Below are 16,753 nucleotides of genomic sequence, written 5' to 3' on the forward strand. Positions count from 1 at the left end.
ATGATCTGCTGTGAAGGAAATAGCATTTGTGTTGTACTTGTTTGATACCTAGATTACTAAACACATAGTGAAAGGTATACAGAGTATTCAAGGGAATGATAGAGAAATGATCTTCAGCAAAATCCATTACAGTATCATTAAAATGCAAAGCTATGACTAAATCAATTAGACGAAAATGTTTGTCAAGATCCACTGATAAAACTTGACTAAGACGGAATTAAAAAAATTTACTAAAATGGGACATGTAATCAAATTTTAGGAAAGTGACTAAGGCTAAAACTAAATTGAAAATCCCTGATGAAATTAACACTGGTATAGGCACCAGCCCACAGGTACTAGCTACTGATACAGCTACCACGGGTGCTCAGATGCGTCTCTGTGATCTGACTCGGTTCATAAGTACACGTAATTCTCTCACTGTACTTGTCCTATTCTCTATTGTCACTTCCATCGTTTGCCCTGCCTCGACTCCAAGAGGCACTATTATGAAATTATTAACGCTGTTTCCAGATTGTGTCTATTCTTAATTGATTAATGTAAACCTGATATAGCAGCTCAGGGTGTTGTTAATATATCTATATAATTGCAGAAAAAAGACCAGTGGACACTAGGACCTTAAAAGTAATTGTCCAATGAAAGGTCTAGACTTCAAATGTCCATATGTGGTGCAAAGTCAATTCCTGTATGAACTATACAGGAATTGTCTTTGCTCCAAAGTTGTAATTATCTTCATTGAAGTTCGAACCACCAAAGATATTCAGAACTGGTGAGTTGGGCAACCTGGAATATACCCTCGCACCAAAAGAGACACCCCATACACGCCACAAATAGCTACTTGTTAGTAAAACCTGGGTATTGGTGGTTTGAACATTTGGCTAATACTAGAACCTCCCACCATAGAGTTCACACGTGATAGGGTGTTTGGTGGGAATATATACCATCTGTTCCCGTATAGCGAGGGTTCATGACAACACCTGTTTTATGATGTAAAAAGTCATTTTATCTATACATTTTTTTTTAAATTCAAGTTTTTATTGATTTTTGTTTTTCATTAAAACATAAAGACAAAAACTAAACCAGAACATTTCCTAAACTAGGGAATGCGCAGATTCCCAACTCTAATAGTATCCATTTGCAACAGTAAAAAGGTGCAGGCTTAATTCCGAGAAATATATCTAAAAATCAGAACCAATGTCGCAGGTTAACTTAGAGTGTTCAGGTAAATGTGCGGTGTACAGAGTCACCTGTGGCAACAAGATACGGTTGTGTAACAAATCACACATCAACAAGTACGTGCAGAGGAGTGACTGGTCGCAGACGCCAAGAAGAAGAAACATCATAAAGGAAGGAGAGGCAATGCTCCCGATGCAAATCTAGGCTCACAAACCCACTCTAACCCCCCAGTATACATCTAGTCCCCCACACACCCAGACGTGGAGCCCACAGTGGCGAGTGCTCAGACACTCCTTAGCTATACATTTTACTCTGAATATTTTAAATACATTTCTGATAATTGTAATATTAAATGGCTTCCCGCACTTACTACGTCATTTAGTATCTGCAATTATCAAGTCTGCCTAAAGATACGGGAATATGTTTTTTTAGGTGAACATATACAGACAAATTTGGGTAATATATGCCAAGCAAATGGGCATACGCCCAATCGGCATGAGTTTCTTATTACCAAAAGTATTTGCTGTTCTGCAGACTTGATTGTAGAGACCTTTCTATTAGCCTACTGTGTTTACATCATTGACTTAACAGTGCCTGCTATAAATTGGTGTAAAAAGTCTGATTGGCTCATACCTATCTGGCAATGGGGAACTGGGGCAATAGAAACTTCAGGGTTGCTGTCACGGAACAACTCTCCATTGCCTCTAACCGTTATTAGCTGCTCTATAGCAGCTGTTTTCTCTGCAAATAATAATTGACTTCAGTGTTCAATTCATGAAGCTGCCTCGTCATGGAGATAGTAGTTTTGGAGAAGTTCTCAAAATGAGTTCGATTACATTTAGAGCAATGGGTTTGTATGCCTTGGGCTTGTACAATGATGACAGAGGTTTGAGTTATTCAGATTAGATGTTGCAACATGTATAACTGGTCTAGCTCATCCTAGAGTTATGCTAATTTGTACACAGTGTTGGACTGGGGCATGAAGGGACCATCAGGGAAATGCAGTGGTAGAGGCCCATATTTATGGGTGTCGCCAGTCTCCAGATCGTGTGTGGCCAGCTGCCAAATTGGTTTGCCTAACCACTAGATAACTATATATAGTAAATACTGCTAGTGCATGCATGAGGATGTACCAGATTAGTAACAGCAATGCACTGTAGAAAATATACTATGGTCCTGTGCAGAAGGCATTCCCAACCTCGGTCCTCAAGACACCCTAGCTGTGCAGGTTTGAGTGATATCCAGGCTTCAGCACAGATGGTTAAATCAAAATAACTGAGGTTCTAATTAAGCCACCTGTGCTCAAGCATGGATATCACTAAACCCTGGACTGTTAGTGTGCCTTGAGGACCGTGGTTGGGAAAGCCTTCTGTACAGCATAAGGTAACATATGTATAATGTATAAATCAAATCAAGTACTGTACACTGTCTGGAACCTGATCACAATGGGGGGGGGGGGGGAGCAGCCATTGGGGCCCACCGGGGTTGTCTCCTGTACCCTTGTGGACCAGTCCAACCCTGTTTGTACAGCTCTTTGTTGGATCTAACTATTGTCAGTTGTTTGGATCAGCAGGAGCTTATAGGAACGTGTGTAAATGCAAGACTGGTAGCTCCACTCCAACACATCCTCATGGTTCAACAGCAAACTGCGCCTCAATCTCGCATTTTGAACTGAAGCTCATTGTACTGTGGTGCCTCACTGTCACAAATTCCAATTTATGTTTCCAAACTAAGTTGAGCTACTGTAAGTTTTATTGTCTTTAATGTAATTAAGTTTCCTCTGGAAAATAATGAAACCACATTAAAATTTAAAACAATTACTCATGCACTCATAAGGTTTGTATAAGCAGACAGAATTTAAATTGTCTTCTAATGAGTTTCATTCACATTGATCTCTTGCTGTTCTTATGCATTGTTTTAGCTAAGTCAATACATTGTAATTTTATAGAAAAAGCCCAGGGCATCTTCATTTATAAAACCTTGTTAGTGGTCACCTTTAACAATACAGTCTTGCATCACTTAACATTGTATGCAGGGCTTTGATCAACAGTAGGCTCATCAGGCTGCAGCCAAGGTGGTCAGGGCTTGGGTATGTTACTAGGGTTGGATTTGCCATATCATGTAATTACCCGGTGGCCTAAAGGGACTGCTGATATCTCTGCTACATATCTGGTGGCTGGCGCTTCCAGAGTTGTCAGCTGCTGTCTTATTTTGTGGATCAGCCTTGACTGCTCAGTGCTGCCACCAACCGCCCCTCGCAAAGCACACAATGCGGGATCACGGCTGTTCAACTGCCAGACAGGATTTCCAATTTTGTAGCTGGGTGGTTTATGCACTGCACTTCCCCAGCTCGCACTAACTTCCCCAGCTCTCTTCCAATTGGGGCTCAGTGCACAATGCTCCAATGCCGTGACATGACACATGAGGTAAGGAGAATGATAGAGTAGTAAGAGGAGGACATGGAAGCAGAATAAAGAAAGATCAAGGGAGGCAAAGGATCAGTGTAGAGAATGAGGGAAAGAGAAAAGAGAAGAATGAAGGAAGGGAGAAGGAGGATAGAGAATTGTAGAGAAGAGAGAAAGAAGAGACAAAAAGGAGGAGGAGGGCTTTCATTACCCATTATAAGTCTGGACCTAAATGAGCACTATCCATGGAGTGAATGAAGGAGTGTGAAGACTGATCCATTGTATGGGAAGAAAGAAGGAGGAGATGACATGCAAAGGAAGCTGAAAGCAAAAGGAGGCTAGACTCGCGTACCTTGGGCAGGTAGTTATGTGTATATGTATCAACAATATTCTCTGTATTCTATGGTAGTCAGTTTGATGCTCTCTGTGTTGTATGGTGGACTCTTAAATTCCCTCTGTATTGTATAGCAATCTGTAAGATGCTTCCTGATTTTTATGGTAGTCTTTTCATGCCGTCTGTATTGTATAACTGTCTGTAGGATTCTCAGTGCATAGTATTGCATTCTGTATTGTATAGTAGTTACTTGGATGCTTTTTGTATTGCAGGGTCTTCACTATGATATTCTGTATTATATGGAAAATGTACTGATTTAATCTCTGCTTTTTATGGTTGTCACTGTGATGATCTCTTTATTTATGAAAGTCTGTAGGATGCACTCTGAATTGTATAGGTGTCACTGGGATACTCTTTGTATATGGCGGTCACTAGGATTCTCTCTATAGTTAGGGCAATTTTAATTATGCTTTTTATATTATATGGTGGCTACTAGAATGCTTTTTTATTGTTTGGAACTGTATTACATTGCAGTCACTGGCATGCTGTCTGTATTGTTGGTTGTCACTAAGATACTCTCTGTATTGTATTATGCTCTCTGTACTATATTTCAGTAACAATAATGATCTGTGTATTGTATAGTTGTTATTAGGATGCTCTCTGAATTGTATACAAGTTATTACAATGCACTTTGTATTATTTGATGGTCACTGGAATTCTTTCTGTATTGTATGACGGTCCCTAAAATGCTCTCTGTATTGTACAGTGGTCACTAGGATCAAAATAATACTAGTACTATCTAGTACTATCTAAAATGATAGCTACACCGATGGCATGATGGAAATGTCAACTCTTGTAGCATGACGCGGAAACCCCTTTGTGGACATTGATGATGGGTAATATGCTATAAAGGTATTAACCTTCTGCAGCTGGAACCTTTAATCATGCCCTTGATTTTAGGCTCATCCATTCATGGTTTGAATAGTTATAATTAGACCAAGGCCGGATCAAGAATTCGGGGATCCCTTAGCACTTAAGATAGGAGGGCCTGGGGGGAAGGGGGTGTGTATCTTATGCATACCTCTGAACATTACCCTTAACAGGAGGGACAAAATGCTTTGCTTCTGGACTTCCCTCTTAATGTATAATTGATATAATGAATAAATTATTAATAATAATTAAAAATATATGATTAATTGATAAGAAAGGTGAGGAAGATAAGCTGGGATCCATGGGTCATTTACAGTTCTCTCCTCCCTCCTATCTCTCCTCTGGTTGGGAAGCTCCATCGGTAGCTCATGAAACCTTATAATCCTGTGTCTCCGCCTGTACTTCACATTGGCCCTTATTCCGAGTTGATCGCACGCTGCCGTTTTTAGCAGCTCAGCTATCAGGTTACTACTGCGCATGCGTATGCACCGCAATGCGCATGCGCATCATACGGGTACAAACAGCATCGTTGCTGTGCAATGCTCTTAGCGACGAATCCATTCGCACAACCGATTGCAAGGAGATTGACAGGAAGGGGGCGTTTATGGGTGTCAACTGACCGTTTTCTGGGAGTGATAGCGAAAACGCAGGCGTGACAAGGCGTTTGCAGGGCGGATGTCCGACATCAATTCCGGGGCCGGACAGGCTAAAGTGATCACAAGGGCTGAGTAAGTTCAGACCTACTCAGAAACTGCAAAAAACATTTTCGTACTGATCACACACTTGCAAAGCGAAAATACACTCCCCCGTGGGCGGCGACTATACATTTGTAGGTTTGCACAGCTGCAAAAAGTAGCTAGCGAGCGATCAACTCGGAATGAGGGCCATTGTCCTCTCATTCTGGCTGCCTGGTTCTGCTGCTGCACATGAGGGAGAGCTAATGATGTCAGTGTACTCCAGTAGGTTAGGGGGGACCTGTGACAGAGGGGGGAAGCAGGAATACAGTATACCCTGCACCTGCCCCTTAATCTGGCTAATTAGACCCTTCTTTCATTTCTTGATTCATGTGGGTGAAAGTCTGTTAGTGTATTTATGCTTTCTTGGGACATTAGCATCAGTGCATAGTTGCTGGTGTCCTGGCTGCCCTTTCCAGGAGAAATCAGCCAGAACGGCTCAGCAGGGGGGCGGGGTGGAGGTATGATGCATCAAGGGAGCGGGGTGGAGGCAGAATAGGGGGCGTGGTGACCGCGATCGCGTCATTGTAGCAAGACACCCCTCTATGTAATGCCAAGATTACCGGAATAATACTTCAGGGGTTGTGGTTATGATGATGCGATTCAGCGAGAATCACGTCATTGACTGCAAGGATCGCCCACTTTACTCACTACGTGGGCGGTCAGGCAGGGGGGTACCTGCAAAATTGGAAGACTTGCCTGTTCTTCTGGGGGCCGGGAGGGCACCAGATTTTCGGGAGCCTCCCAGAGTAGGCAAGTATGCACCAGTCAGGAGATTTTCAGAGCAAGATGACAAAATAACTTCAAATTTGAAGCTAGCCCTGTATGACGTGCCTTCTCAAAATACACTAATATGGTTCTGTTAAGAGGTAATTGTATAAGAACATTATTATGTAGACCTTTTAAGGGTTATGCTAAAAAGTATTTCAAGTACTGGAACATGCTCATCAATGAAAGGTTGTGCTTCCCCATCATGGGTCAGAGGCAGAGCACAGAAATCTGTAAGTGGAAGGACATCTGAACAAGCACATTGAGTATATTGCAAAGACCCAGTTTATTTCCTCAAACAGGCAGTATGGTGTTTGCATGTGAATGACCCATGCGTGGCGAGCGCACTCGCGCTCAATGCCAAGATTCTGGCGTCGGTCTCCTGACCGCCAGGATCCCGACCGCCGGCAATACATACTGAATCCGCTCATACTGTACATCTGTGTGCTTTTCATGTGGCTGTTATGCTTCTATCTGAGCTGCAGCCATTGTTATATTAAGCACAGCAAAACCAGCTGTTTAAATATGTATCAATGAGTCCTATAAAGAGCCAACAGTACGCTCCAATAATTAGCTTCATGCATGACACAGGACAGGTCACAAATACTAGCGATAAGTGCATGGTGTGTCTAGTCTAAGACTGGGTACGCACTTGCCGATGCACATCAGATGAGATATTGGGGGTCATTCTGACCCGATCGCTCGCAGCAGTTTCGTGCAGCGATCGGGTCGGAACTGCGTCAGCGCATGCCATCCGTCATTGCCTACCGATCGCAGGACTAGCCCTGTGCTGGGCATCCCCCCGCATGTCAGTGTGAATGATCGTGGCTGTGCTAAATTTGACCCCCCTTGTGCAAGATTTTCCCCATAAACAATATCGTTCATACACACTAAATGATATAGTTTATTATATCGTTGGTCACATCGAGGAGCATGCAGTCTTGTACAGTTGGAAAGGATCCGACAGGTACTAAATATACCCCTTTATCATTAATGATGGGACCACAGGGGCCAAAGATACATATTTTGTGTAGATGCAGTTAAGATGCCGGCTGTCGGGATGCCGGCAGTCGGAATACCGTCGCCAGAATCCCAACAGGGTCAGGAGACCGATGCCGGAATCCGGACAGCTGGCATCCCGACCGTAAGTATAGCGGGCAGGTTAGGGTTGGGGGTGTGTGTTAAGTTTAGGCGCCACCCGGGGGCGGTTAGTGTTAGGCTGCGGGTAGGGAAGGCTAGGTTTATGCACTAAGCTTAGGGTTAGGCTGCGGGGAAATGGGGATTTGAGTTAGGCACCACAGGGGGGAGGTTGTGGTTAGGCACTAAGAGGGGAGGCTTGGGTTAGGCTGCGGGAGAGGAGGGCTCGGGGAAGGGGGGTAACACTTACCTTGCCTCTGTAGGGATTTCTAACATCGGTATCTCGACGTCGGTATTGTGACCACCGGCATCCCGTCTGGTGGTCAGACATACTGAACCCATTTTGTGGTGTGTTCTAGTTGTGATACTGAGCAAGTGTGCATGGGAAGTCACATATAAGGTAGATCAGACGTATGCATCTATATATACTCTAATGCTAATAAAGACCAATTAAGCATGCAGTCTAGTGGTGTATAGATAATATAATGTACCAATAATGTACACTGATTTCTTTGTACATAAAATATTGAGTACTGGTACTTATAAAACCCTTTCTGCCAGACAAGAAAGCATATGTTGGATGTTCTAAAAATGGCAGTTGTGTATTTCTGTGGTTAGATAGCTTCCAATTCATATTATCTCACGTGCTTTGAAAGTACATGTTGCTGTAGAAATGACCCCAGTAGGAGAATGGTTAGAGAATGGTTACTCTATTTTCTATTGACCTATAAATGTTCTTTTTATTGTAGGATGAACCTTGAAACGAAGCTTTGTTTCCTGTTTGCGGTTTTCAGTGAACAAAGGATTGCAGCTGCTCAGAGTTTTCTTGTTCCAGGTACCTGGGGAAAAGCCTGCCAGGGCATTTGGTTTCAGGTGTCTCCTGGGCTGGGTCATCTGTGTGGCACTGTTTCCTGACCTCATACCTAATGCTTCTAAATTCCATGGGAAATATATCTCTTACTAAAATGGGAACACCAGATCAACTGAAGTCTAAGGTGTTAGTGCCTAAAACATGAAAGAGCTACAATAATGTATCTTTATTTAACCTTTTCTCATTTACTACAATGATGTGTATTTTAATTTCAAAATAGGACACACTAAAATGTTAAGTCCTTGGGCTTCATTCTTTCACTGTGGCTCGAAGCCATAAACATTGTATTCTTGACATGTATTGTATTTGTGTATATATTACATGTGTAACAATGCCTTTGTATATATAAAGAATGTCTGCGAAAGACAGAAAATGCTGTTATTTGACTGTAAGGACTGTAGCACTCCCAGTTCAACACATTATACTGTATCTGCAAGGATAGGCGTAATTATCTTTTATACTACTATATACAGTGCTGTAATGGGGCTGCATGGCACCCAGTGGCAGTACAAAGGAGGTAGAGACACCAGCAATGAGACGATGATGTCATGAAGTGGTGGGGCCACTGGTATCACCGAGTGCAGCATTGCTGATAGACACTCCAGACGGGATCTGGTCTCTAGGTCGACAGTAACTAGGTCGTCACTATCTAGGTCGACCACTATTGGTCGACAGTAACTAGGTCGACAGGGTTTCTAGGTTGACAGGGTCTCTAGGTCAACATGTTCTAGGGCAACAGGTCAAAAGGTCGATATCTTTTACTATCTACCTTCCATACCACACCCGCTCCAGATGGCACTGCAGCTGAAATCTTGACCGCAGGGTGTAGTACCCTGGCAGCCAAATACAGTGACTGTGGGGCAGTGATAGTGCCACCAACAGAGCCCTGCGCTGTGTATGACAGCACCGCTCGCACACCGCTACTTACAGACCCTGCACATCAATGCAACAGGCAAAGATATTAGGGGGATCATTTTTAAACAATATTTGTCACCTATACCCCCAAAACAACCGTTTTTGGGGTGGGGACCCGCAAATATATCCTGGGATTTACCATGGAGATAACACAGCAGATACCTCTAATATTTGCCGTGTCCCCTCTATTTTTGATGACAAAGCAGCCCCTATTTAACAAGCTTGGCCTCGGTCGCTAATGCCAGTTATACAGCAGCCTATATGTCACTTAGCGCAGTACACAGTCTTAACCCGAACCAGGAAGCACCGTGATAGCTTCAGTTGCTTCCAGCTCTTCGTCAGCACAGGCTTTTTCCAGAGGTTTTTTAGTCCGTAGAGGATGCTGGGGACTTCGTAAGGACCATGGGGTATAGACGGGATCCGCAGGAGCTTGGGCACACTAAAAAGACTTTGACTGGGTGTGAACTGGCTCCTCCCTCTATGCCCCTCCCCCAGACCTCAGTTATAGAAACTGTGCCCAGGAGAGACGGATATTTCGAGGAAAGAATTTATTATGTAAACACGGTGAGTGACATACCAGCTCACACCACGAACACACCGCAAAACGTGGCATTCAATAGAATACCAGCCCACGGTATGAAAAATATACAGCCACATGCTGAGAGAATATGTAACACAACCTATGTGTCAACACAACCAATAAGAAAACACCGCATGCCATGGCATGAACAACGTCAGCAACAAGCTGACAGAAAGAAACACCACCAGAGTGTAACCATAACCAATAACTGCAGACACAGTATGCACTGGGACAGGCGCCCAGCATCCTCTACGGACTAAGAGAAAAGGATTTACCGGTAGGTATTAAAATCCTATTTTCTCATACGTCCTAGAGGATGCTGGGGACTCCGTAAGGACCATGGGGTTTATACCAAAGCTCCAGACCGGGCGGAAGAGTGCGGACGACTCTGCAGCACCGATTGAGCAACATGAGGACCCCCTCAGCTAGGGTACCAAACTTGTAGAGCTTAGCAAAGTGTTTGAACCTGACCAAGTATCCGCTCGGCAAAGTTGAATCGCCGAGACTCCTCGGGCATCCGCCCAAGAAACGCCCACCCACCTAGTAGAATGGGTTACCACCAAATTCAGTAACGGCAATCCAGCCATAGAACGAGCACGCCGAATCGGATCACAGCTCTAGCGTGTAACCGACTGCAGAGAGGCAGACACCCCAATCACGCTTGGAGCATACCGGACAAACAGGGCCTCTGTTTCCGCAATCTGAGCCAAATTGACGACATAATATTCAAAGCTCTGACTACATCGAGAGGCCTTGAATCAGCTTAAGGGGTACATTTACTAAGCAATGATAAGAATGGTGAAGTGAGCCAGTGGAGAAATTTCCCCATCAACCAATCAGCAGCTCTGTATAATTTTATAGTATGCAAAGTATAAATGTTACTTCAGTGCTGATTGGTTGCCATGGGCACTTCTCCACTGGCTCACTTCTCCGCTCTTATCACTGCTTAGTAAATGTACCCCTATGTAACCACCGGCATCAAAATAGACTGATTTCTGCGAAACCCAGAAACCACATTTGGCAGAACTATTAACCGAGTTCTCAAATCCTCTCTATCCACATGGAAGATCAAACAGGACTCTTGAGAGACAAAGCCGCTACTTCGGACACCCGTCTTGCGGACGTCAAAGCCAATAGCATGACCACTTACCAAGAGAGATTTTTTTTTTTTTTTTATGCAACCTTACACAAAGGTTCCAAACAGTGTGACACAAGAAAATGCAACACCACGTCAAGGTCCCACAGTGCCAACGGGGGCACAAATGGAGGATGGATGCGCGGTACTCCTTTCACGAAGGTCCAACTTCCGGAAAGGTTGCCAAATCCTTCTTGAAAGAAAATGTATAAGGCCAAAACCACACTTAAAGAAGTCTAAGTTTAGGCCTGCACCCACACCTGCTTGCAAAGAATGGAGAAGAACGACCCATCCAAAAGTCTTCCATAGTAGGCTTCTTGGATTCCCACCAAGACACATATTGTCTCCAAACACGGTGGTAAGGCTCTGCCGTTACTTCTTTTCTAGCCTGAAGAAGTGCGGAAATGACTTCACTGGGAATAGCCTTTCCGATTAGGATATGGCGTTCAACCGCCACGCCGCCAAATGCAGCCGCGGTAAGTCTTGATACACGCCCGGACCTTGTTGTAACAGTTCCTCACGTAGAGGAAGAGGCCATGGGTCTTCTATTAGTAAACCTTGAAGAACCGGATACCAAGCCCTCCTTGGTCAGACCGGAACAATGAGGATCGCCTGAACCTTTATTCTTCCTACGTCTATCACCTTCCGAAGAGTGAAAACAGAGGGGACACATAGACCGACTGAAAATACTCAAGAAGTCCCGTGGACGTCCACTGCTATGGCTTGAATGTCCCCTGACCCGGAACAATATCCCTGAGATCTCTCGTTGAGGCGAGACGCCAGCATGTCGACCTGAGGCACTCCTCAAAGACTTGTCACATCCGTGAAAACTTCTCGATGACGACTGTATTTCTCCCGGATGGAGATCGCGTCTGCTGAGGAATCTATTTCTCCATCGGTCACATCCGTAACGAAGGCTACTAATATAGCGTTTACCAGTATTTTCACCCAGCGGAAAACCTTTTTCGGCTTCAGCCATTGCCGCTTTGCTCCTTGTTCCGCCCTAGCGGCTTATCTACACGACTGCTGTCAAATCGTCCGACAGAATTAACACGGGCAGATCATGAAGCATATGTTCATTGAAAATAGCTCTTAAGAGATAGCTTATTGCAGACAAACTTCCCAGCTTGACCTTTTCCTCTGGAAATAATTCCCTTGCAAGGACTGCTCCCCAGTCTCGGAAATCTGCATGCATGGACATCAGGATCTCATCCTGAATTCCGAACCTTCGTCCCTCTATGAGGCGAGAACAGAGCAGACACGACAGGAGCAATATCCTGGCCATTAGGATTATATACCGGCGCATGTGCGGGGGAGACCCGGCCACCTTTCCAACTAGCCCCGTGAAAACCACTCTGGCATTTGACCAGCTCACCGAAAAAGGCCTCTTAGGCCGCACCCATCTTCCTCATCAACGGAACATATTGATGGATTGTCACTGCAAATCTGATCGGACTCCGGACCCTCAGACCTCTTTCCACAGGAACACACAGAACATCAACCGTTCTGTATCTACTCTGATAGCCACCTCCGACGCTGAGTCGTTGGGAATAACAGGCTCAGAGAGAAAACGACGATTTTCACCACTTGTGACTTGACCTCGCCTTACTATGGAAAGAATACCAACCTACTGCCATCACTCCGGTGAAATGGCAAGGACATTCCTGGATATCCACCCAGGTAAGCTGAATGCGGAGAAAAGTGCCTTTAAACTAGTGATGTGCATGTTTTGGATTCGGTTCCGCGCCGTGTTTTGGATTCGGACGCGTTTTGGCAAAACCTCCCTGAAATTTTTTTGTCGGATTCGGGTGTGTTTTGGATAGTGATGAGCGGGTTCGGTTTCTCGGAAACCGAACCCCGACGAACTTCACCCTTTTTACACGGGTCCGAGCCATACTCGGATTCTCCCGTATGGCTCGGGTAACCCGAGCGCGCCCGAACGTCATCATCCCGCTGTCGGATTCTTGCGAGATTCGGATTCTATATAAGCAGCCGCGCGTCGCCGCCATTTTCACTCGTGCATTGGAAATGTTAGGGAGAGGACGTGGCTGGCGTCCTCTCCGTTATTGTTGAACTTGATTGTGCACTATTGCTTAATTGTGGGGAGGGCTGGGGAGCAGCTGTATACTATAGGAGGAGTACAGTGCAGACTTTTGCTGATCAGTGACCACCAGTTATCCGTTCTCTGCCTGAAAAAAACGCTCCATATCTGTGCTCAGTGTGCTGCATATATCTGTGCTCACACTGCTTAATTGTGGGGACTGGGGAGCAGCTGTATTATATAGCAGGAGTACAGTGCAGAGTTTTGCTGACAGTGACCACCAGTATACGTTGTCTGCCTGAAAAACACTCCATATCTGTGCTCAGTGTGCTGCTTTATTGTGGGGACTGGGGACCACCAGTATAATATTATATAGGAGGAGTACAGTGCAGAGTTTTGCTGACCAGTGACCACCAGTATATAATATATAGCATTACGGTACAGTAGGCCACTGCTGTACCTACCTCTGTGTCGTCATTAAGTATACTATCCATCTAGATTCTATACCTGTGGTGCATTTCAGTTGTGCAGTTTGCTGACACAGTGACCACCAGTATATATAGCAGTACGGTACGGAAGGCCACTGCTGTACCTACCTCTGTGTCGTCATTAAGTATACTATCCATCTACATTCTATACCTGTGGTGCATTTTAGTTATGCAGTTTGCTGACACAGTGACCACCAGTATACTATATATAGCAGTACGGTACGGAAGGCCACTGCTGTACCTACCTCTGTGTTGTCATTAAGTATACTATCCATCTACATTCTATACCTGTGGTGCATTTTAGTTATGCAGTTTGATGACACAGTGACCACCAGTATACTATATATAGCAGTACGGTACGGAAGGCCACTGCTCTACCTACCTCTGTGTCGTCAAGTATACTATCCATCCATACCTGTGGTGCATTTCAGGTGCGCGCAGTATATATAGTAGTAGGCCATTGCTATTGATAGTTACTGGCATATAATTCCACACATTAAAAAATGGAGAACAAAAATGTGGAGGTTAAAATAGGGAAAGATCAAGATCCACTTCCACCTCGTGCTGAAGCTGCTGCCACTAGTCATGGCCGAGACGATGAAATGCCATCAACGTCGTCTGCCAAGGCCGATGCCCAATGTCATAGTAGAGAGCATGTAAAATCCAAAAAACAAAAGTTCAGTAAAATGACTCAAAAATCAAAATTAAAAGCGTCTGAGGAGAAGCGTAAACTTGCCAATATGCCATTTACGACACGGAGTGGCAAGGAACAGCTGAGGCCCTGGCCTATGTTCATGAGTAGTGGTTCAGCTTCACATGAGGATGGAAGCACTCATCCTCTCGCTAGAAAAATTAAAAGACTTAAGCTGGCAAAAGCACAGCAAAGAACTGTGCGTTCTTCTAAATCACAAATCCCCAAGGAGAGTCCAATTGTGTCGGTTGCGATGCCTGACCTTCCCAACACTGGACGGGAAGAGCTTGCACCTTCCACCATTTGCACGCCCCCTGCAAGTGCTGGAAGGAGCACCCGCAGTCCAGTTCCTGATAGTCAAATTGAAGATGTCACTGTTGAAGTACACCAGGATGAGGATATGGGTGTTGCTGGCGCTGGGGAGGAAATTGACAAGGAGGATTCTGATGGTGAGGTGGTTTGTTTAAGTCAGGCACCCGGGGAGACACCTGTTGTCCGTGGGACGAATATGGCCATTGACATGCCTGGTCAAAATACAAAAAAAATCAGCTCTTTGGTGTGGAATTATTTCAACACAAATGCGGACAACAGGTGTCAAGCCGTGTGTTGCCTTTGTCAAGCTGTAATAAGTAGGGGTAAGGTCGTTAGCCACCTCGGAACATCCTCCCTTATACGTCACCTGCAGCGCATTCATCATAAGTCAGTGACAAGTTCAAAAACTTTGGGTGACAGCGGAAGCAGTCCACTGACCACTAAATCCCTTCCTCTTGTAACCAAGCTCCTACAAACCACACCACCAACTCCCTCAGTGTCAATTTCCTCCTTACCCAGGAAATCCAATAGTCCTGCAGGCCATGTCACTGGCAAGTCTGACGAGTCCTCTCCTGCCTGGGATTCCTCCGATGCATCCTTGAGTGTAACGCCTACTGCTGCTGGCGCTGCTGTTGTAGCCGCTGGGAGTCGATCGTCATCCCAGAGGGGAAGTCGGAAGACCACTTGTACTACTTCCAGTAAGCAATTGACTGTCCAACAGTCCTTTGCGAGGAAGATGAAATATCACAGCAGTCATCCGGCTGCAAAGCAGATAACTCAAGCCTTGGCAGCCTGGGCGGTGGGAAACGTGGTTCCGGTATCCACCGTTAATTCAGAGGCAACTAGAGACTTGATTGAGGTACTGTGTCCCTGGTACCAAATACCATCTAGGTTCCATTTCTCTAGGCAGGCGATACCGAAAATTTACACAGACCTCAGAAAAAGACTCACCAGTGTCCTAAAAAATGCAGTTGTACCCAATGTCCACTAAACCACGGATATGTGGACAAGTGGAGCAGGGCAGACTCAGGACTATTTGACTGTGACAGCCCACTGGGTAGATGTATTGCCTCCCGCAGCAAGAACAGCAGCGGCGGCACCAGTAGCAGCATCTCGCAAACGCCAACTCGTTCCTAGGCAGGCTACGCTTTGTATCACCGCTTTCCATAAGAGGCACACAGCTGACAACCTCTTACGGAAACTGAGGAAGATCATCGCAGAATAGCTTACCCCAATTGGACTCTCCTGGGGATTTGTGACATCGGACAACGCCAGCAATATTGTGCGTGCATTACATCTGGGCAAATTCCAGCACGTCCCATGTTTTGCACATACATTGAATTTGGTGGTGCAGAATTATTTAAAAAACGACAGGGGCGTGCAAGAGATGCTGTCGGTGGCCCGAAGAATTGCGGGCCACTTTCGGCATTCAGCCACAGCGTACAGAAGACTGGAGCACCAGCAAACAGTCCTGAACCTGCCCTGCCATCATCTGAAGCAAGAGGTGGTAACGAGGTGGAATTCAACCCTCTATATGCTTCAGAGGATGGAGGAGCAGCAAAAGGCCATTCAAGCCTATACATCTGCCCACGATATAGGCAAAGGAGGGGGAATGCACCTGACTCAAGCGCAGTGGAGAATGATTTCAATGTTGTGCAAGGTTCTGCAACCCTTTGAACTTGCCATACGTGAAGTCAGTTCAGACACTGCCAGCCTGAGTCAGGTCATTCCCCTCATCAGGCTTTTGCAGAAGAAGCTGGAGACATTGAAGGAAGGAGCTAAAACAGAGCGATTCCGCTAGGCATGTGGGACTTGTGGATGGAGCCCTTAATTCGCTTAACCAGGATTCACGGGTGGTCAATCTGTTGAAATCAGAGCACTACATTTTGGCCACCGTGCTCGATCCTAGATTTATAACCTACGTTGTATCTCTCTTTCCGGCAGACACAAGTCTGCAGAGGTTCAAAGACCTGCTGGTGAGAAAATTGTCAAGTCAAGCGGAACGTGACCCGTCAACATCTCCTCCTTCACATTCTCCCGCAACTGGGGGTGCGAGGAAAAGGCTAAGAATTCCGAGCCCACCCGCTGGCGGTGATGCAGGGCAGTCTGGAGCGAGTACTGACATCTGGTCCGGACTGAAGGACCTGCCAACGATTACTGACATGTCGTCTACTGTCACTTCATATGATTCTCTCACCATTGAAAGAATGGTGGAGGATTATATGAGTGACCGCATCCA

General features: G+C 45.3%; 1 protein-coding gene across 1 annotated transcript in view; it reads left to right on the forward strand.

The window, feature by feature from the left end:
* OTOA (otoancorin) overlaps window positions 1-16,753 on the forward strand; it is a 367,382-nt gene that overhangs the window by 38,282 nt on the left and 312,347 nt on the right. Inside the window, exon 3 of the mRNA XM_063934462.1 lies at window positions 8,231-8,316. Coding sequence (XP_063790532.1) covers window positions 8,232-8,316 — 85 coding nt within the window. The 5' untranslated portion in view covers window position 8,231. The remainder of the gene's footprint in view (window positions 1-8,230; window positions 8,317-16,753) is intronic.

Source organism: Pseudophryne corroboree, chromosome 7, assembly GCF_028390025.1.
Source record: "Pseudophryne corroboree isolate aPseCor3 chromosome 7, aPseCor3.hap2, whole genome shotgun sequence".
Lineage (NCBI taxonomy): Eukaryota > Metazoa > Chordata > Amphibia > Anura > Myobatrachidae > Pseudophryne > Pseudophryne corroboree.